The sequence below is a fragment of the Ranitomeya variabilis genome, chromosome 1, assembly GCF_051348905.1.
Source record: "Ranitomeya variabilis isolate aRanVar5 chromosome 1, aRanVar5.hap1, whole genome shotgun sequence".
NCBI classification, from domain to species: domain Eukaryota; kingdom Metazoa; phylum Chordata; class Amphibia; order Anura; family Dendrobatidae; genus Ranitomeya; species Ranitomeya variabilis.
Window position 1 is genome coordinate 1,075,040,394 of NC_135232.1, and position 22,193 is coordinate 1,075,062,586.

The 22,193-nt window shown below is 45.0% G+C and overlaps 1 protein-coding gene and 1 long non-coding RNA gene across 2 annotated transcripts; both read left to right on the forward strand.

Annotated features, from left to right (window-relative positions):
* The first annotated feature begins 390 nt into the window (after positions 1–390).
* LOC143800173 (uncharacterized) lies at positions 391–12,808 on the forward strand. Its single transcript, XM_077281180.1, has 4 exons — positions 391–405; positions 11,004–11,057; positions 11,263–11,661; positions 12,069–12,808. Exons 1-4 carry the CDS (start codon positions 391–393, stop codon positions 12,597–12,599), a joined length of 999 nt encoding a protein of 332 aa, XP_077137295.1. The 3' UTR covers positions 12,600–12,808.
* A 5,218-nt stretch (positions 12,809–18,026) lies between these two features.
* On the forward strand, positions 18,027–19,107 carry LOC143788014 (uncharacterized). Its single transcript, XR_013218538.1, has 4 exons — positions 18,027–18,100; positions 18,598–18,675; positions 18,758–18,850; positions 18,927–19,107. It is a non-coding gene; the product is annotated as an uncharacterized LOC143788014 (long non-coding RNA).
* The last annotated feature ends 3,086 nt before the right edge of the window (positions 19,108–22,193 follow it).

Sequence of the window (22,193 nt, forward strand, 5' to 3'; positions counted from 1 at the left end):
CCTTATAGTCTATAGCTGCATCACCTGAGGATGCACATTTGTAACATATCCCAAGCTCCTTGAGAGTATCTCTGCCCTCTTGCAAAGTCTTTGCCTTGAGAGCATGACATTCCTTAAGTGGGAGAGGCCTTTTGTGGCTTGGGTGCATATTTTTGTTCTCCATATCATTAAGTGCAAGAGCATTTAGTTTAGCAAAAGAAGGAGCAGTAAATGGAATGTCAGTGTTCCTAACCGATACTGTGCCCCTTAACTTTCTACATTTGGTGGTAGTGTTATAGTATCATACCTTGCAGTTGATAATAAAGATGGTGGAGTAGGTTCAGTGAATTTGAAACTGGGATCATTCTCCTGCATGTTGTATAGCAATTTTTATACCACTGGATTAACGCCATGAGCAGTGTCAAGGTAAGTCAATCCTGAAAGACATGGGTCTAATTTTGCCAATTCTATTTTCTTTAACAGGTGACTCAGATCCTGAAACTTGCGGCTGTCTTTGTTAGTTAATAGTGATGAGTGGTCGTGCTCGGATAAAGTGTTATTCGAGCATGTTCGGGTGGTAACCGAGTGTCTTCGGCTTGTTTGAAAAATATGTCTGAGTCCCCGCAGCTGCATCTCTTGTGGCTGTTCAATAGTCGCAACACATGCATGGATTGCTTGTTTGTTATGCATTCCCTGCATGTGTTTCAGCTGTTGAACAGGCTGTCGAAACATGCAGGCGCGGGGACTTGAACACATTATTCAAGCACGCCAAAGTAACTTGGTTAGAACCTGAACATGCTTGGATAACATTACTAGTTAAATTTGGGAATGTTTGTAGTTTCTTAAATAAGGCACTTTATATGGCTTCTGAGATGCCATAGGATTGCTCCAGTCTCTCCCATGCTGCTGCAAGACCTGCATCTGAAAGACCTACATGAACTGCTCTTAATGTTTTGATGCACTCTGCAGATTCTGTGCCTTACAACTTAAAAGGTTAGCTTCCAGGCTCTAAAATTCTCGACTCTCATCAAAGTTGGAGAGACTGATGTTTATTAAATCCCTGAAAATCATGTATCTGGCAAAGCCATAAAAGTCTGATCTCCAAGTCATTGTTGCTGAATTAACTTAGGGGATGTAAGTTCTGTTTATATGGCTGAGATGTACGAGGACAAAATTATGTGGCATAAGAGTTAAGCTGCTGTTTAAGAGGCTTTATTAGATGTGGCATAATTTGTGGGATACTTTTGAAATTTTCCTTGTCACCTTGTCAGTAGCAAGTGGTGATGTCTTTTGCTGCTTGACTACATCTATGTGGTAGATTGGAAGTGGAGCTAGCCTGGATGATCGTCTGAGCATGTAATCAGTAGTGTGATCAGTTTGGTTTTTTGCTTCTCTTGTAATGAGGCATTCCAGATGAGCATCTTGATCTGGTGCTCGCTTAAGGACCTGAAGGGCAGCTATTTCTTCTCTTTCAGTTTGGAAGATCTTTAATTAGGATTCCATCCTTTTCTGTTTTCAACTGAGGGGCGATCTAATAACCATCTATAAGTATATTAGGGGACAATAAAAATATCTCTCCGAGGACTTGTTTATACCAAGGAAGGTGATCGTCACAAGGGGGTATTCTCTGCGTCTGGAGGAGAGAAGGTTTTTCCCCCAGATAGAAGAGGATTCTTTACTGTTAGGGCAGTGAGAATCTGGAATTCCTTGCCTGAGTAGGTGTGGATGGCGAACTCCGTGGAGGGGTTCAAGAGAAGCCTGGATGTCTTCCTGGAGAGTGAAAATATTGTATCTTACAGTTATTAGGTTCTTTAGAAGGACGTAGATCTGGGGATTTATTCTCACAGAATATAGCCTGATCTGGATGCACAAATGTTGTTTTTCGGCCTTGCTAGCTATGTTACTATGTTACTATGTTGAGCTTCCAATTCCTGCTTTTTTAATTTGGCTTCAGCTTCCTGCATTTTTAATTGGGACCAAATCTCAGTTCTTTGAGCTTCTGGTTTCATCCAATTTCTTTTTGCTTCTACTTCTGCTTCCTTCCTGGCAAATTAGCTTCTAACTCTAGCCTACTCTGCACTGGCATGGATTTCCAGTAGCTTGTCAGACAATGTTGACTTTCTGGAATGAGAAGATCATGAAGACTGAGATGAGATTTTGGTTGATGTTGAGCAATGTGACCTAACAGAACTGCAGAACTTTGCCCTGTCCTGGGCATCTCGTATCAATGCAGTTTTTACTTGGAGTAGAGTTTCTCTTTCAGCGAGCTCTGCTATGCATCATCCATGTCAAAGTTACTCAGGAATGTGATGTACTTTGAAGACAGTTTCTGGTAGGGATCATAGGCGGCAGATACACAATTCACTGTTGCAGTTAAATCTGCTACATCATTGTTAGGGCATGGAAAAGCTGCTAAATAGCGTTCAAATATGTCCCTTAATACATCTAGTTTGTCACGATGCTTAACTCTAGATGTCTCAAAGTTCTCTCTGACCTTTAGAGTCTGGTTACACTTTTGCATGTGCAGTGTGCCTGTTGGCCGGCACCCAGCAGATCTTTGGGGTCTTGGCTGCCGGGGGTAGCCAAGTCCCCAAAGAACATGATCGAGGTCGGTTTTTACCGACCCCTGTTTTGCGAACGCAAGACATTAACCGTTTACCGGAGACTGGAAAAAAAAGTGGTGTGTCATTCTCTGTTCTCTGATGTGATCGCACATCAGAGGACAGAGAAATAGGGGGATCGGGGACCCTGTTATACTTACCGGTGTCCCTGGGTCCTCCCGCGTCCCCTCCTGGCCGCCGGCTTCTTCCTCTGGGAAGAAAATGGCGGGCGCATGCGCAGTGCGCCTGCCATGACGTGCCGACCTGCAGAGGAAGATTCTTCCTCTTGTTTTATTTTGCTCAATGTGAGATCCTATCACAGTGATCAAAATAGAAAAAATAATAAATACCCCCCCCTTTATCACCCCCTTAGTTAGGAAAAAACAATAAAATAAAAAAAATGTATGTATTTCCATTTTCAAATTATGGTTAGGGTTAGGACTAGGGTTAGGGTTAGGGTTTAGCCTAAAGTTAGGGTTAGGGCTAGGGTTAGGGTTAGGGTTGGGGCTAAAGTTAGGGTTAAGGTTTGGGCTAAAGTTAGGGATAGGGTTGGCATTAGGGTTACGTTTTGGATTAAGGTTAGGTTTGGGATTAGGGTTAAGGTTAGGGTTGGGATTAGGGTTAGGGGTGTATTGGGATTAGGGTTGGGATTAGGGTTAGGTTTGAGGTTAGGGTTGAGGTTATGATTAGGAGTGTGTTGGGCTTAGGGATTTGATTAGGGTTAGAGTTGGGATTAGTGGTGTTTTGGCATTAGGGTAGTGATTAGGGTTATGGTTAGGGATGGGATTAGGGTTAGGGGTGTGTTGGGGTTAGGGTTGGAGTTAGAATTGGGGGGTTTCCACTGTTTAGGTACATCAGGGGGTCTCCAAACGCGACAGCCAATTTTGCGCTTAAAAAGTCAAATGGTGCTCCCTCCCTTCTGAGCTCTGCCACGCTTAAACAGTGGTTTACCCCCACATATGGGGTATCAACATACTCAAGACTAACTGGACAACAACTTTGGGGTCCAGTTTCTTCTCTTACCCTTGCGAAAATAAAAAAAATTGGGGGCTAAAAAATCATTTTTGTGGAAAAAGATGATTTTTTATTTTCATGGCTCTGCGTCAAACTTCTATCAAGCACTTGGGCATTCCTTGGGGGTCTAGTTTCCAAAATAGGGTCACTTGTGGGGGGTTTCTACTGTTTAGACACATCAGGGGCTCTGCAAATACAACATGATGCCCGCAGACCATTCCATCAAAGTCTGCATTTTAAAACATCACTACTTCCGTTCCAAGCCCTGATGTGTGCCCAAACTGTGGTCCCATCACATATGGGGCATCAGCATACTCAGGACAAATTGGACAACAAATTTTGGGGTTCAATTTCTCCTGTGACCTTTATGAAAATAAAAAATTGGGGACGAAAAAAATCATTTTTGTGGAAAAAAAAAATATTTTCATGACTCTGCATTATAAACTTCTGTGAAGCACTTGGGCATTCAAAGTGCTCACCACACATCTAGATAGTTCCTTGGGTGGTCTAGTTTCCAAAATGGGGTCACTTGTGGGGGGTTTCTACTGTTTAGGTACATCAGGGGCTCTGCAAACGCAATATAACACCCGCAGACCATTCTATCAATGTCTGCATTCCAAAACGGCACTCCTTCCCTTCCGAGCTCAGCCATGCGCCCAAACAGTGGTTCTTTCCCAGATATGGGGTATCAGCATACTCAACATAAATTGCACAATACATTTTGGGGTCCAATTTCTCCTGTGACCCTTGTGAAAGTAAACATTTTCGGGTGAAAAGATCATTTTTGTGGAAAAAATATGATTTTTTATTTTCATGGCTCTACATTATAAACTACTGTGAAGTAGTTGGGGGTTCATAGTGCTCACCACACATCTAGATAATCTCTCTGGAGGGTCTAGTTTCCAAAATTGGGTCACTTGTGGGGGGTTTCTACTGTTTAGATACATCAGGAGCTCTGCAAATGCAACATGACGCCCACAGACCATTCCATCAAAGTTTGCATTTTAAAACATCACTACTCCCCTTCCGAGCCCCGAGGTTTGCCCAAATAGTAGTCCTCCCCTTATATGGGGTATCAGCGTACTAAGGACAAACTGGACAACAAATTTTGGCATCCAATTTCTCCTGTTACCCTTGAGAAAATAAAAAATTGCAAGCTAAAAAAATAATTTTTGAGGAAAAAAAATGGATTTTTCATTTTCACGGCTCTACGTTATACATTTCTGTGAAGCACATGGGGATTCAAAGTGCTCACCACACATCTAGATAAGTTCTGTAGTGGGTCTAGTTTCCAAAAAGGTTTCACTTGTGGGGGGTTTCCACTGTTTAAGCACATCATTGGCTCTCCAAACGTGATAAGGCATCCAATCTCAATTCCAGCCAATTCTGCATTGAAAAAGTCAAGCGGTGCTCCTTCTCTTCCAAGCTCTGCCATGCGCCCAAACTGTGGTTTACCCCCACATATCGGGTATCAGCGTACTCAGGATAAATTGCACAACAACGATTGTGGTCTAATTTCTCCTGTTACCTTTGTAAAAATAAAAACTTGGGGGCGAAAAATCATTTTTGTCGAAAAAATGTGATTTTTTATTTTCATGGCTCTACGTTATAAACTTCTGTGAAGCACCTGGGGGTTTAAAGTGCTCATCACACATTTAGACAAGTTTCGTAAAGGGTCTAGTTTCCACAATGGTGTCACTTGTGGGGGGTTTCTACTGTTTAGGCACATCAGGGGCTCTCAAACCCAACATGGCGTCCAATCTCAATTCCAGCCAATTCTGCATTGAAAAAGTCAAATGGTGCCCCTTCTCTTCCAAGCTCTGCCGTGCGCCCAAACAGTAGTTTACCCCCACATATTGGGTATCTGCATATTCAAGAGAAATTGCACAACAAATTTTATGGTTCTTTTTCTCTTTTTACACTTAAGAAAATAAAAAAAATTGGTTCTGAATTAAAATGTTTGCAAAAAAATTTAAATGTTCATTTTTTCCTTCCACATTGTTTCAGTTCCTGTGAAGCACGTAAAGGGTTAATAAACTTCTTGAATGTGGTTTTGAGCACCTTGAGGGGTTTAATTTGTAGAATGTTGTCAAGTTTGGGTATTTTCTGTCATGTACACCCATCAAAGTGACTTTAAATGTGAGATGGGCCCTAAAAAAAATGGTTTTGTAAATTTTGTTGTAAAAATGAGAAATCGCTGGTCAACTTTTAACCCTTATAACTTCCTAACAAAAAAAAAATTTGATTCCAAAATTGTGCTGATGTAAAGTAGACATGTGGGAAATGTTATTTATTAACTATTTTGTGTGAAATATCTCTGATTTAAGGGCATAAAGTTTGAAAATTGCTAAATTTTAAAAATGTTCGCCATATTTCCATTTTTTTAATAAATAATCGCAAGTAATATTGAAGAAATGTTACCACTATCATGAAGTACAACATGTCACGAAAAACAGTCTCAGAATCAGTGGGATTCGTTAAAGTGTTCCAGAGTTATAATTTCATAAAGTGACAGTTGTCAGAATTGTAAAAATTGGCTCGGTCATTAAGTACCAAATTGGCTCTGTCACTAAGGGGTTAAAGCTAAAACACATGAAAAGCATATCATAACAACGACCAGTAGATAGCAGCAAAGGACAACAAACTCTGTAAAAAGCATAAAAACACAATTAAGACATTATACATATGTCCTAGTAATATCTGTAAGCCCTGAATAGATGGCTGAACAACACACAATGCCTGAGGTCACATGAGCTTTGTCTGGCTTATGCAATCTTTTGCAATGTGTAAAATGAGAAAGGGTTATTTTTTGGCAATTCAATTGCATGTTTTTCACATTCACTGTGAGAAGCAAGTTTTCAAAAATTCAACACAAATTCAATTGACATATCATCCATTTTCTCATCATTTGAGTTTGCATCATAGTCACAGATTACACAATAATTACTGGATTATTTTATTCCATTGAACTCCAGTAAAATGGCTTATTTTTTAAACTCTACATAAGGTTTTATGTTGGTGTATTCATATGCAAATAATTTAATGGTAATTATTAAAGATGAGGAGATCGATCCACGGAGGATTGAGTTTGAGTCACATTTCCTGAAATTTCATATCAGTTTGAACATTTTGAGGTTTAATTTGTGACACCACTTCCCACACTAATGAAGCATCAGTAAGTGAGCTAATGTCTTCTAGAAAATGCTCTGCAGCTAATAGATTGTCATGTCTTGTTCAGTGGTTGTCATTACCTGGGCCATTGCAGATCTATGATTACACTGGTCAACAGCATTTTTGGTGCCAAAGATATTTCATCGAATTTAGGGTATTTTTGGGGTGCTGATTCTGAATATGTCATCAGTTTTGCCAGATTGGCTCAAGTTTTTGAGATTTTTGGTATCTTATTTATAGCACTTGTTGGTAAATGCGACGTATCATCTCATTAATTTCTATGGATTAGTACTTGAACTGAGCAGTTCTCAATATAGTTTTGTGTTAATTAGTGTTCTAAAAGTTTGTTCATAGCTTGATTTTTGCACTAACTTTATGTTGTTGTCTGTTTTCCAGTGAAAAGCATGAACTCATCAAGAAGAAGTTGTCTTAACGATCCAGACTCATTCTGTTACATTTGTGGTGAATACACACTGCCAAAACATAGAAGAAACATAACAGACTTCGTAAAAAAAGTGTATTTTGCCTATTTTGGGGTTATGCTTGGGGACCAATACAAGTTTTGGGCACCACACATAGTGTGCAAAGCATGTATCGAATTATTACGAAAATGGAGCAAAGGACAAAGAAAAAGCTTCATATTTGGTGTTCCAAAGGTGTGGAGAGAGCCAAAAAATCATCATGATGACTGTTATTTATGGTAAACACAGGTACAGGCACATCTTCACAATGAGGGACAGGCCTTCTTGCAGATTCCATGTTACTCCCATTTTCGTTTCTTATGCTTATTGAATCCTTGCACTTGCACTGCACAGAAATAACAGTCATCATGATGATTTTTTGGCTCTCTCCACACCATTGGAACACCAAATTTGAAGCTTTTTCTTTGTCCTTTGCTCCATTTTCGTAATAATTCGATACATGCTTTGCACACTATGTGTGGTGCCCAAAACTTGTCTTGGTCCCCAAGCATAACCCCAAAATAGGCAAAATACACTTTTTTTTACGAAGTCTGTTATGTTTCTTCCATGTTTTGGCAGTGTGTATTCACCACAAATGTAACAGAATGAGTCTGGATCGTTAAGACAACTTCTTCTTGATGAGTTCATGCTTTTCACTGGAAAACAGACAACAACATAAAGTTAGTGCAAAAATCAAGCTATGAACAAACTTTTAGAACACTAATTAACACAAAACTATATTGAGAACTGCTCAGTTCAAGTACTAATCCAAAGAAATTAATGAGATGATGCGTCGCATTTACCAACAAGTGCTATAAATAAGATACCAAAAATGTCAAAAACTTGAGCCAATCTGGCAAAACTGATAGCATATTCAGAATCAGCACCCCAAAAATACCCCAAATTCATTAAAATATTTTGGACACCAGAAAAAAAATTTTTTTTTGTTGACCTGTGTTACCAGTGAAGCACAGTTTGTACGGTAAATACAATTTAATCTCTAGAGTCACTGGATAACTCTCTCTTCTGTAGTGTGTAATATCTTATGTTCAGTGGGATCCTCTCCTATAGAGTGTAAACTCTTATGGTCAGGAGGTTTCACTTTGTCTTTCTTGCATGAAGAATGTACGCTCTTCTATGATCAGTGGGGTTCTCACTAGTGATGAGTAGGGTTGAGCGACTTTGACTTTTTTAGGGTCGAGTCGGGTTTCGCGGAACTCGACTATCTCAAAAGTCGGGTCGAGTGAAATCGGCCGATTATCTCGTAAAGTCGGGATCGGCCGAAACACGAAACCCAAAGCAAGTCAATGGGGCAGCATAGTCGGCAGTGAGTGGGGGCCAGGAAAACACCTAGAGTGCCCATTTTAATGGCAAAAACATCCATTCTTGTTAATGAAGCTTGTCAATCTTAATTTCCCTTATAATAATAGTTAGGCATTGGAAATTGGGGGTCATTTGGCTAAAGTTGTTGGGGGTAGGGCTGGTTCAAGTATTTTGTGGGCCCAGGAAATCTGGACCACGTCACGGCAGTGGCGCAGTGAGAGGTAAGTATTTCAACTTTGCAAGTGCTGTGATCCTGAGCAAGCAGGGGGGGCCCACTCTTTGGCATTGGCACTGGCACAGGGCTCCTCAAATTACGGCGGTGTGTTTGCACGGCGGGGGCGCCTCCCACTGGCAGCGACACTTTTGCTTACTATGAGGGGCCCTGTGCCAGTGACGTCGCCAACGAGTATGCCCCCCCACCTGATGAAGGAACCTGCACTTTCATCTGCACCTTCCTCTTTGTCCCAGTGTAAGGTGGTATAGCATGCGGGAAGGGGAACCTTACTTTCAACAGAGTCAGATTCTGGCTGTGTAGAGTGCAAGGGGAATGTAGTGGTCTGGGTCAATGTACCAGCAGACTCATCTAGCAGTGGCTGGGCAATAAGCAGGATGAGGAGGAAACACAGATATAGGGCCAAAGAATAAACTAGCCTAAATGAAGTTCAAAATTGGTAACAGGACTAACCAGGCGGCATTAGTTTGTTCAGTGGAGGACAACTGTAATGAGAGGCTGACACAGTTAGTGGGCCCAAGTAATTAAGTGGGCCAAATGAAGTTCAAAATTGGTAACAGGAGTAAACAGGCGGCACTGCTTTGTTCAGTGGAGGAGAACACCAAGGAGCGGCAGACACCGTTACTAGGCCCCAACCAAAGTAGTAGGGCAACTGCAGTGTGACATTACAAAATACTCAATGAGAGCCTGAAGGTTGAAGCTCAGACAAGGAAACCTGGAGGAGAACACCAAGGAGCAGCAGACACCGTTACTAGGCCCCAACCAAAGTAGTAGGGCAACTGCAGTGTGACATTAAAAAATACTCAATGAGAGCCTGAAGGTTGAAGCTCAGCTTTTTCAGCGGAGGACAACACCAGGGAGTGGCAGACACCGTTACTAGGCCACAACCAAAGTAGTAGGCCAACTGCAGTGTGACATTAAAAAATACTCAATGAGAGCCTGAAGGTTGAAGCTCAGCTTTTTCAGTGGAGGACAGCGTGATTTAGGGGCGCAGACAGACAAAGGTAGTATGTGTTAACTAAAAAAGTTGGCTCTATGCAGTTTTAAATTGGTTACAGGTTTACACAGGCAGCATTGGTGTGGTCAGCGGAGGACGATTGCAAGGAGGGACCGCAGACAGACTTACTAGGCCTAAAATAATAAAATAGGTTCTATGCAGTTTTAAATAGGTTACATGGGTACACAGGCAGCATTGGTGTGGTCAGCGGAGGACGATTGCAAGGAGGGGCCGCAGACAGACTTACTAGGCCTAAAATAAAAAAGCAGGCTCTATGCAGTTTTAAATAGGTTACATGGGTACACAGGCAGCATTGGTGTGGTCAGCGGAGGACGATTGCAAGGAGGGACCGCAGACAGACTTAAGGTACCTTCACACGAAATGACTTTGTAACGATAACGATAGCGATCCGTGACGTTGCAGCGTCCTAAATAACGATATCGTTGTGTTTGACACGCCGCAGCGATCTGGACCCCGCTGTGATATCGTTGGTCGGGGCTAGAGGTCCAGAACTTTATTTGGTCGTCAGATCGGTGTGTATTGTCGTGTTTGACAGCAAAAGCAACGACGCCAGCAACGATCAAAGGGGGCGTCGCAGCGTCTCGTTCTAGCCAGGTAGGTGTTTAACATTACAAAAAGAGACACCCTCAGCCGTGATGGCAAGGGAGGTGACAAAATCAATACGCCACAAAAGGTGACGTCTTTTCTTTTCAAATGTAATTAAAATGGAGACACTATAACGTAAATCACATTAAAAAGGAGACGCCATACAATACTGACATTATAAAACGGGACGCCTTTTAATAGGATTTAATTTTAAGGAGATGCTATCGTGACATACATAAACAAAGTTGATGACTCATAACAGGACATACCAAACGAGACGCCTTTGTACATTACAAAAAGGGGGCTTTTCCAAAACATTTAATTAAAGGTGACGCTTTTCAGTACAAAAGATGACGGCCTGGGAGGTGTCATGTACATTAAGGGGGCTCTATAACAATACATTACCTTAATTTAAATGTGCTTGGAATGACTGGCTGTGACACCGTCTACCTGTGAACGCTGATTGGCCATAGTAGGATCATCTATAGCTGCGTTCCGAAATATAAACCGCGACTCTATACAGTCTGGCCTTTGGAATCACTTGTGCGTCCTCCGCTACCTGTGCGTCCTATTTTGCAAACTAGAACTCTGCAACGTCTTCGTTCTGTGTCCTTCAACAGTGCAATCCAGAACTCTGCAGCGTCTTCATTCTGAATCCCATAACTGCATCAAAAGTAAGTCATATCTTTGTGCAGTTTGTTTCATCTGCCATGCACCAATGCTAATTTATGTGTATTGTAGAGTGATGTATACGAGATCTCTGCAGAGATCCGTTTGAGCTTGCAAGTTTTTAAACAATTACGCTGTTGCGCTTGTTGGCAGCCTTTTTGAGCGTTCAATTTCTTAATGTAACTTAACTTAACTATTTCTGTCTTTCAGATGTCTACCAATGACAACGAATTTGTGCGGGCACTCATTGATATGTACCGCTCCCTGCCCTGCTTATGGAAAATAAAGTCTGCGGATTATAGCAACCGCAACATGAAGAGAGCTGCATACGAGAAGCTGGTGGCCCTCCACAAAGAGCATCAGCCCACAGAATCTGTGGATGAAACCATTGTGCGTAAGAAGATACAGGCTCTCCGCACAGTCTACAAAAAAGAGCTGAACAAGGTTGAAAAGTCAAAGAAGTCTGGGGCCGGAGCCGACGACGTGTATGTGCCAAAGTTGTGGTACTTTGACCTGCTGGCGTTCACACGGGACCAGGAAATCCCTCGCCCGGCCCAGACTGTGACAAGTCTTTGTGCGCCATCAGCTGAAGAGTCTCCTGACGAGCATGTAAGTACCCCCTAGCTTCCCTGCTTGTAGGATGCCGTGTGTCTTATATGTATGTGAGACTGCATGGTTTCCAATTATAATAATTCACGTTTTTCATGTTTAATCCACCAGATAATAAAAGTTGCCACTTCCTGTTCAGATAGCTATGTCCAAACAGTCCTTCCCAACCTTACAATGCTGTCTTATTGCAAAAGTCTACTATAATGTAACTTTTTTGTCTTCCGCACAATCGTGCAGTACAGCCGGCAAAAGTAGTTAAGCTCTGTAACCCCTGTGGTTTGATACCTAGATAATAACTGTTCCTCATTGCTTCCCACGCACGGGCATACTGGTGTTGGGGAGGTGGGGGCTCTCTAGGGCTGTGTTGTTTGTATGTTATTGACTTTTTTTTTTCCCTGTACTCGCAGGTGCCTCCTGAACAGCTCGATACACTGGAAGGGACCGATAGCGATACCCCTCATTCCTCCGCAAGCCGGTGTGTTGAGGAGCAGACAGGTGAAAGGCGGCGATCTCACAAAAGAAAGGCAACTGCAGGTCTACCGGTGGATCTCCTGGCACTGGCCAACAAGATAATGATCCAGCATGCCACAACCCGGCTCTCCGGATTTCCAACCTTCGTAGGGGAACGGTTAAACAGTCTGGACCAGACCCAGCGAAGCAACGCGGAGAGATTGATACTTGAGGTGTTGAACAAGGCAGACGCTGGCAAACTGAGTGATACTTCAATGATGACCATCAGCGACCATCAGCCCAGTGGCCAGCTTTATTGGGGGCCCCAGCAGGAGCCCATTCACAGCACTCCTGTCCGCAGACCGGGCCCACCTCATTTGCAGTTCCGTACACCACCTCCACCCCCTTCTTTTGGTGACTATTTGCAAGGACCTTCAACGGCCACACAGCCGTACGGCGAGATGGACAACTACTATCAGCAGCTGTAGTGTTCTTGGACAGAAACCAATAGACTTTCGTTTCATAAGCACTTTATGCCTTCCCGTTTTTTTTTTTTTACCTTTTGGTTACTGAGCCACATTTTTCCCAAGTTACGGTTGTAATATGTTAATAAACTTTATAAGCTTTACATGTAACATTTTATTTTGATTTATTGTTTACTGTGTCACATAATGTATGAATGAATATATATATATATATATATATATATATATATATATATATATATATGTAGCAGGGGTGAGACACATGGGGAGCGTCATTGGGAAAAGAGAGGTATATATGGAATGGCAGGGGTGAGACACATAGGGAGCGTCATGGGGAGAGAGACACATGGAATGGCAGGGGTGAGACACATCCGGAGCGTGATGGGGAGAGAGATACATATGGAATGGCAGGGGTGAGACACATCCGGAGCGTGATGGGGAGAGAGACACATGGAATGGCAGGGGTGAGACACATCGGGAGCGTGATGGGGAGAGAGATACACATGGAATGGCAGGGGTGAGACACATCCGGAGCGTGATGGGGAGAGAGATACATATGGAATGGCAGGGGTGAGACACATCCGGAGCGTGATGGGGAGAGAGATACATATGGAATGGCAGGGGTGAGGCACAACCGGAGCGTGATGGGGAGAGAGATACATATGGAATGGCAGGGGTGTGACACAAATCCGGAGCGTGATGGGGAGAGAGATACATATGGAATGGCAGGGGTGAGACACATCCGGAGCGTGATGGGGAGAGAGATACATATGGAATGGCAGGGGTGAGACACAACCGGAGCGTGATGGGGAGAGAGATACATGTGGAATGGCAGGGTTGTGACACATCCGGAGCGTGATGGGGAGAGAGATACATATGGAATGGCAGGGGTGAGACACATCCGGAGCGTGATGGGGAGAGAGATACATATGGAATGGCAGGGGTGAGACACATCCGGAGCGTGATGGGGAGAGAGACACATGGAATAGCAGGGGTGAGACACATCGGGAGCGTGATGGGGAGAGAGATACACATGGAATGGCAGGGGTGAGACACATCCGGAGCGTGATGGGGAGAGAGATACATATGGAATGGCAGGGGTGAGACACATCCGGAGCGTGATGGGGAGAGAGATACATATGGAATGGCAGGGGTGAGACACATCCGGAGCGTGATGGGGAGAGAGATACATATGGAATGGCAGGGGTGTGACACAAATCCGGAGCGTGATGGGGAGAGAGATACATATGGAATGGCAGGGGTGAGACACATAGGGAGCGTCATGGGGAGAGAGACACATGGAATGGCAGGGGTGAGACACATCCGGAGCGTGATGGGGAGAGATACATATGTAATGGCAGGGGTGCTTATATATATACATCTTAAAATCAGTAAAGCACGAGGACAGACAATGCTGCGGACTCCCAAGATTCATATGTCTGATACAGAACTAGAGTATGTTGCATACATAGATATATTTATTCTTATGTTTGATACAGAAGTTGAGTACTGTGAATAGATTGAAACAGAAAATGATTTTAATGGGTCTTCAACCAAATGGAACACGAGAGCACATCTACCCCACAGAATGTAGTGCATAATACATGCTAAAAGTTATGACACGTAATGACAACAGTTGTGCTACTGCTGAAGATGCTGCCATGGGACAGCCCCTGGCCCATTGAAAAAGTTACAGTACTTCTCCCTGCAGATCATAGCATCATCAGAGTTCCTTCCGGATCCAGACTTTCCAAGCCAGAAACCCTGTGCTCCTCTAGACGCCATTCGCCCTGGGTTACATCTCCGTTTGCAGGGTCAACAGAGTCAACATACTGTGGAGGGCTGTATGCAGTGGCATCACGGCGGCGGAGAAAGTTGTGCAGGACGCAACAGGCAAGCACCACTGAGTCAATAGACGTTAGTTTCATGTGTAGTGCAGTGTGGAAAACCCGAAATCGGTTTGCCATAATGCCAAAAGCATTCTCCACAATGCGGCGAGCTCTTGAAAGTCGGTAATTAAAAATGCGCCGCTCCGGTGTCAGAGTTTTCTGGGAAAAGGGCTTCAGAAGGTTGGGATGCAGTGGGAACGCCTCATCTCCGACAAACACAAAGTTCAGGTTTTCAGTAGTGTCGCTGTTGGGCGGCAAGGCCAGTTTCTGTTCTTTCAAGCGTTCCCCAAAATCGGTGTGCTCCAAAACTCCGCCATCAGAAACTCTACCATTGATCCCAACAGACACAGTTATAAATTCGTAGTTCGCATTAACGAGTGCCATGAGAATTACGCTGAAATATCCCTTATAGTTGTAATAAAAGGAGCCGGAGTGTGGTGGGTGGGTGATGCGGACATGTTTCCCATCCAAGGCCCCACCGCAATTAGGGAAGTGCCATTGCTCATGAAATCCCCAGGAAATCTGTTGCCAATCATCCGTGGTCTCCGGGAAAGGCATGTAATTGCGGTGTAAAGCAGAGATAATTGCTTGACATGTCTCTGGGATGATGACGCTGAGCAGGGATCGGGAAATTGCGGCGCAGTAATGCAAGTCTTGCATAGACCTGCCAGTCGCCAGGAACCGCAGCGTGACAGCCAGTCTCTCATCCACAGGGACAGCAGCTCGCATGTTCGTATTTTGCCGCCTGATGTAAGGATCCACAGCATCAAGTAGCACCTTAAAGGAATCCTCCGACATTCGAAGGTAGTTCCTGAAATCATGCGGGTTGTTCTCCTGCAGTTCCCTTATTAGGCCCATATGGGACAATTGATCCCTCTTCTGCAGCCACTGTTTGGTCCACATGCGGCGCTGACGCTTAGCACGATTCTTTCGTGCTTGAGCCTCAAGCTGGTTGTGAGATTCTAACAAGCACAGGAACATCAGAAGTAGACATGGCAACCTGAAAAAATAAAAAATAAAAAAAATTTGTACATATGATTAGCTAAACTGAAACAAGACATCCAATAGTGTTACGTAGCGTTCACACATGTTAATTTTTTTTCGACGATTTTATGGCTACATTCACATTTTCTATACATAAGGTACATTATGTTGACACAACAGCCATACTGATATAATACCCAAAAATTACTGTACAAGCCGCTGAAAAAAAACCGGGACGATGAGCGCTGAGTAGTGTTGAGCATTCCGATACTGCAAGTATCGGGTATCGGCCGATACTTGCTGTATCGGAATTCCGGTACCGAGATCCGATATTTTTGTGATATCGGGTATCGGTATCGAAACAACATTAATGTAAAAATGTGTAAAAGAGAGAATTAAAATAAAAAATATTGCTATACTCACCTCTCCGACGCAGCCTGCACCTTACCGAGGGAAGCGGCAGCGTTCTTTGTTTAAAATTCGCGCTTTTCTTTCCTTTACGTGAGTCCCGGCTTGTGATTGGTTGCGTGCCGCCCATGTGACCGGGACGCAACCAATCACAGCAAGCCGTGACGTAATTTCAGGTCCTTCAGGATTTTAAAATTACGTTCCGGCGTTGTGATTGGTTGCGTCGCAGTCACATGGGCGACGCAACCAATCACAGCAAGCCGTGACGTAATTTCAGGTCCTTAAGGATTTTAAAATTACGTCCCGGCTTTGTGATTGGTTGCGTCGCAGTCACATGGGAGACGCAACCAATCACAAGCCGTGACGTCACGGGAGGCTGGACACGCGCGCATTTTAAAATGGGCGCGTGTCCAGCCTCCCGTGACGTCCCGGCTTGTGATTGGTTGCGCCGCGATCAACCAATCACAAGCCGGGAGGCTGGACACGCGCGCATTTTAAAATTTTAAAATGCGCGCGTGTCCAGCCTCCCGGCTTGTGATTGGTTGACCGCGGCGCAACCAATCACAAGCCGGGACATCACGGGAGGCTGGACACGCGCCCATTTTAAAAAGCGCGCGTGTCCAGCCTCCCGTGACGTTACGGCTTGTGATTGGTTAATGGCGGCCATGTTGCCGGGACGCGGACCAATCATAAGCTGGGACGTCACTGGAGGCTGGACACGTGCGCTTTTTAAAATGGGCGCGTGTCCAGCCTCCCGTGACGTCCCGACTTGTGATTGGTTAATGGCGGCCATGTTGCCGGGACGCGGACCAATCACAGCAAGCCGTGACGTAATTTCGTCACGGCTTGCTGTGATTGGTCCGCGTCCCGGCAACATGGCCGCCCTGACCAATCACAAGCCGGGAAGCCGTGACTTCACGTAACCAAGTAAAAGCGCGAATTTTAAACAAACAACGCTGCCGGTTCCCTCGCTGAGGTCCAGGCTGCGTCGGAGGGTGAGTATAGCGATATTTTTTATTTTAATTCTTTCTTTTACACATTTATATGGATCCCAGGGCCTGAAGGAGAGTTTCCTCTCCTTCAGACCCTGGGAACCATCAGGAATACCGTCCGATACTTGAGTCCCATTGACTTGTATTGGTATCGGGTATCGGTATCGGATTGGATCCGATACTTTGCCGGTATCGGCCGATACTTTCCGATACCGATACTTTCAAGTATCGGACGGTATCGCTCAACACTAGCGCTGAGGCTTGATAATGGGAACGCCAAAGAGAGAGTTCGGGAGCCAGCGTCACAACCGCGACGCTGTGTATAAACGGAGACGCTATAGCGATGTGGATCACGCGGTAGCGAGGCAGAGTCAAGGACGTTCTCTGGGCGTGGTTAGGCATTGCCGGGCGTTTCATTTTCTTAAAATGGCGGCGAGACAGCGGTCTGCTCCTCTGGGGCAGACTGAGGTTCGTTTTTTTGTGGGAGAAATGGATGCCCTCGATTACGAGGGTCGGGAGAGTCGCCCTACCCACCCCAATCTCTACAAAAATGAGGTCCTGCGCTGCATTGGGCGTATGATGGAGCGGAGATTTGGCCTCCGCCGCAGTGCGCTCCAGCTGCAGAAGAAGTGGGCCGATCTCCGTTACAAGCAGCCACTTCTTCTGGCAGAGTTGCTGGCGGAGACAAGGCGAGGCAAATACCAGTATGGGGTATTTGGGTGACGCACGGTACTGGGAGGGGGGAATTGGGATAATTGTGCTCGTGGTTGCCAACTTGTCCTGGACATGCCACTTTGTTCTCATGTCCGTATTGACTGAGAGCAAAATGCGGTGTCCGTGATAAAGTGGTCACGTCATGGGTTCCAGAATCTCCCCCCCCATATTTAATTTTTATGGATGGCCGCTATTGTTATGTACATTGTCCACAAATCTTTACGACGAGGTCGGCAACACTGCGCGCCCTGCCAGGAGGGGGGAATCAGGAGACGCACGCTGCCATGCGGCGCTTCCTATCTTTTATATATGTGCCAACATTTGGCGAGGCAATATTTAATTAAACTCCTTGCAGCCAATGGCCTACGTTTTTTTTGGGGGGTCTGTAGCCCTGTAGTTTTGGTGTCTAAAAATTGCGTTTCTTCTTTTTTTTGTGTAGAGAGACGACATCGGCAATGGGCATCGGTGGCAGCCACAACTGCGGCCACCAGCGGCAGCCCACAGCCCGGACCGTCCCGTAAGTTAACCGTTATATATTGCAATGTTATAACAGCTTACGGGACATTAGAGGGGAGCTGAAATATTGTATACATAACAAATGCATGCCAATTTCCATTGGCTCCTAACTTTTGCTGTCAATGGCGCCATTTTTATTTTTTTTTTTAAGTATGGAGATCTGTAGTTTTGGTGTCTAATCCTTGCATTTCTTTTTTTTTTGGTGTAGAGAGACGCCACCGGCATCGGGCATCGGCGGTAGCCACTACTGCGGACACCAGCGGCAGCCCACAGCCCAGACCGTCCCGTAAGTTAACCGTCATATATTGCAATGTTATAACAGCTTATGGGACATTAGAGGGGAGCTGAAATATTGTATACATAACAAATGCATGCCAATTTCCATTGGCTCCTAACTTTTTGCTGTCAATGGCGCCATTTTTATTTATTTTTTTTAAGTATGGAGATCTGTAGTTTTGGTGTCTAAACCTTGCGCTTCTTTTTTTTTTTTTTTTGTAGAGAGACGCCACCGGCATCAGGCTTCGGCGGCAGCCACTACTGCGGCCACCAGCGGCAGCCCACAGCCCGGACCGTCCCGTAAGTTAACCGTCATATATTGCAATTTTATAACAGCTTACGGGACATTGTTTGGGGAGCTGAAATATTGTATACATTACAGATGCAGTTACACCACCGCTGCAAACAACCCCGACCTTCCGCCACCCATCTTCCTCCCCCGGGTCAGCGTGTTTCTCCCCTGCGTCGAGCAGTCGTAAGTGACCAAAACTGCGCGCACCTCCCCACAATGAATTCATTTGTTAACCAGATATGTATTTGCTTCATTTTAGCAGCGTTAGCTCTGGCCCACGCGAGGGGATGGGTGGTCAGCAGCTCCAGTGATGAGCAACAGGCGTCCTTTCTCCGTAAGTATACAGACAGTGGGAGGGGTTATCGGTGGGATGTCACATTTGACAACTGCAAAAGCAACCCAAAAAAATTGAACACAGACAGCTCGCCAGCGACCAACGATGCCGAAGTCCCCCGGATAACCAGGGTAAACATCGGGTTACTAAGCGCAGGGCCGCGTTTAGTAACCCGCTATTTACCCAGGTTACCATTGTAAATGTTAAAAAAAAAAAACATACTCACATTACGGTGTCTGTCACTTCCCTAGCCGTCAGCTTCCCGCACTGAATGTGAGCGCCGGCCGTAAAGCACAGCACAGCGGGAAGCTGTCGGCGCGGAACTTGCCCAACACCGCAATGTGAGTATGTACTTCTTTTTTTTTTTGCCACACGCCAATTTAATGGTACCTGAAATCTCTGGGTATGTAAACACATGCCGTATTTGCAGCTTTGGCTACTTTCACACAAGCGTTTTTTGAAATACGTCGCAAATGCGTCCTTTTGGACCAAAAACGCACCCTGCAAAAGTGCTTGCAGGATGCATTTTTCTAAATTGACTAACATTAGCGACGCATTGCCACACGTCTCAATAGTTGTGCGAACGTTGCGCCGGGTTGTGGCTAACCACCGGATGCAAAAACTGCCGAATGCAAAAAACGTTACATGTTAAGGCCCGCCATTTTCGGCAGCGCATGCGCGGTATGGAACTCCTCCCCCACCTCCCCGCAACTCACAATGGGGCAGCGGATGCACAGGAAAAATGCATCCGCTGCCCCCGTTTTGCGGCGCACACAATGCTAGCATTGGTAACCTCAACCCAACGCACTGCGGCAGGCCAAGCCAGACGCTAGTGTGAAAGAAGCCTTAATCACCGTCCCTTCTCCAACTTTTTCTATCTTCTATCCACAGAACCAGACACCGTGAGAGGGCTGCTGGCCAAGCAACAACGGATGGAGAGAACTGTTGCTCTCCTCATGCAGCAGGTACAGCAGCATGGCCGCACGCTGCTACACCTATTGAGGCACGGGAGGATGTAAAATTTTTTTTTTGTTTTTCTAATTGTTTGCAAACACCACCCCCCCCCCCACCCCAACAAAAAAAAAAAGTTAAGTATTTCAAAAACTATTTAAAAAAATATATATATTGTTACCGTTAATATGTGTGCTGTTTTTATTTACTAGCGGAGCAGGCCAGGGCCAGCCAAGCCACGGCAGACACAAAAGAGTTGGTTTACCTTTCCATATAGTGTGTGGCAAAAATGGCAGACAGCACAAAAGAGTTTGCAAACCGCATCGTAAAGTGCTTCCATCTTGTGCGTCCGCTTGCCAGATGCACAAGATGGCTGCCGGAGATGGTGTATAATTATACCATGTACGTAGATAAGCATTGCTGCATAACCATAACTATACTATACATACATACATACAACTATACATACCGTTGATAAGAAGAAAAGAACCAATGAAGACGCCGGCAGTATAGAGTACGGCGTTCCGGACAGAACGTTCACGGGTGAAGAGGATCGTAGCTGGCGAAGGATCGTTCCGGACAGGACGCTGGAAAGGCTATAGAACGTGGACGCTGCTCTGAAAACAATATGAATCAATCGCAGTAGCGTCGTGGTATATATTCCGTGATGCCGGGACGTCACATCCTGGGTGTCTCCCAGCGGGGAAACACACATATCTGGCTAGGTTTGCTATCATCACATCGTTACAACCGCTGCTGTTTGACAAGGAGCAACAACCAGCGAGAACGATATGTGAGTCGCTGTTACGTCATGGTATCGCTCCTGCATCGTTCGTCAGTTGGTGTGTTTGACATCTCTACAGCGACCTAAACAGCGACGCTCCAGCGATCTCGTTTTGGTCGGCTCGCTGTCGTTATCGCTGCAGCGTCGTTTCGTGTGAAGGTAGCTTTACTAGGCCTAAAATAAAAAAGCAGGCTCTATGCAGTTTTAAATAGGTTAAATGGGTACACAGGCAGCATTGGTGTGGTCAGCGGAGGACGATTGCAAGGAGGGACCACAGACAGACTTACTAGGCCTAAAATAAATAAAAATAGGCTCTATGCAGTTTTAAATAGGTTACATGGGTACTCAGGCAGCATTGTTGTGGTCAGCGGAGGACGATTGCAAGGAGGGACCGCAGACAGACTTACTAGGCCTAAAATAAAAAAAGCAGGCTCTATGCAGTTTTAAATAGGTTACATGGGTACACAGGCAGCATTGGTGTGGTCAGCGGAGGACGATTGCAAGGAGGGACCGCAGACAGACTTACTAGGCCTAAAATAAAAAAGAAGGCTCTATGCAGTTTTAAATAGGTTACATGGGTACACAGGCAGCATTGGTGTGGTCAGTGGAGGACGATTGCAAGGAGGGACCGCAGACAGACTTACTAGGCCTAAAATAAATAAAAATAGGCTCTATGCAGTTTTAAATAGGTTACATGGGTACACAGGCAGCATTGGTGTGGTCAGCGGAGGACGATTGCAAGGAGGGACCGCAGACAGACTTACTAGGCCTAAAATAAATAAAAATAGGCTCAAGGCACTTAGAGTTATCTCGCAGGGGTACACAGGCAGCATTGGTGTCGTCAGGGGAGGACGATTGCAAGGAGGGACCGCAGACAGACTTACTAGGCCTAAAATAATAAAATAGGCTCTATTCAGTTTTAAATAGGTTACATGGGTACACAGGCAGCATTGGTGTGGTCAGCGGAGGATGATTGGAAGGAGTGTCTGACACAGTTAGTATTCCCAAAAAATAAATAGATGTTAATGTCTCGCAAAACAACAAAACAAAAAAACAAAAATGTGGCATACTTAGGTACAGGGGTGGGCTCCTCTGCTGAGTTTCAGACATAGTAATTTGGCACTAAGTATTTACTGGTGTCAATATAGGACACTGACCCTGACTATTTTGACTAGCATCATGCATGTCAACAAATTGGTATTGTCAGTGCCAGGCATTGAAGGATGTCAGCGCATAGACTAAACATTGTTGGAGCTGTGAGAGATAATTTTGCATGTGGTAGAGCACAGTTTGAGCTGGGGGGGGACTCTCTTGTGGCTGGCGGTACAGGCCCAGGGCCCCTCATGTTACAATGGTGTGTCTGACGTTGGTTGTGCGCCACCACCGCCAGAGACACTTTATTGTACCATGAGGGACCCAGTGGCAGTGCCGTCGACCAAAAGCGGGCACACTCACCT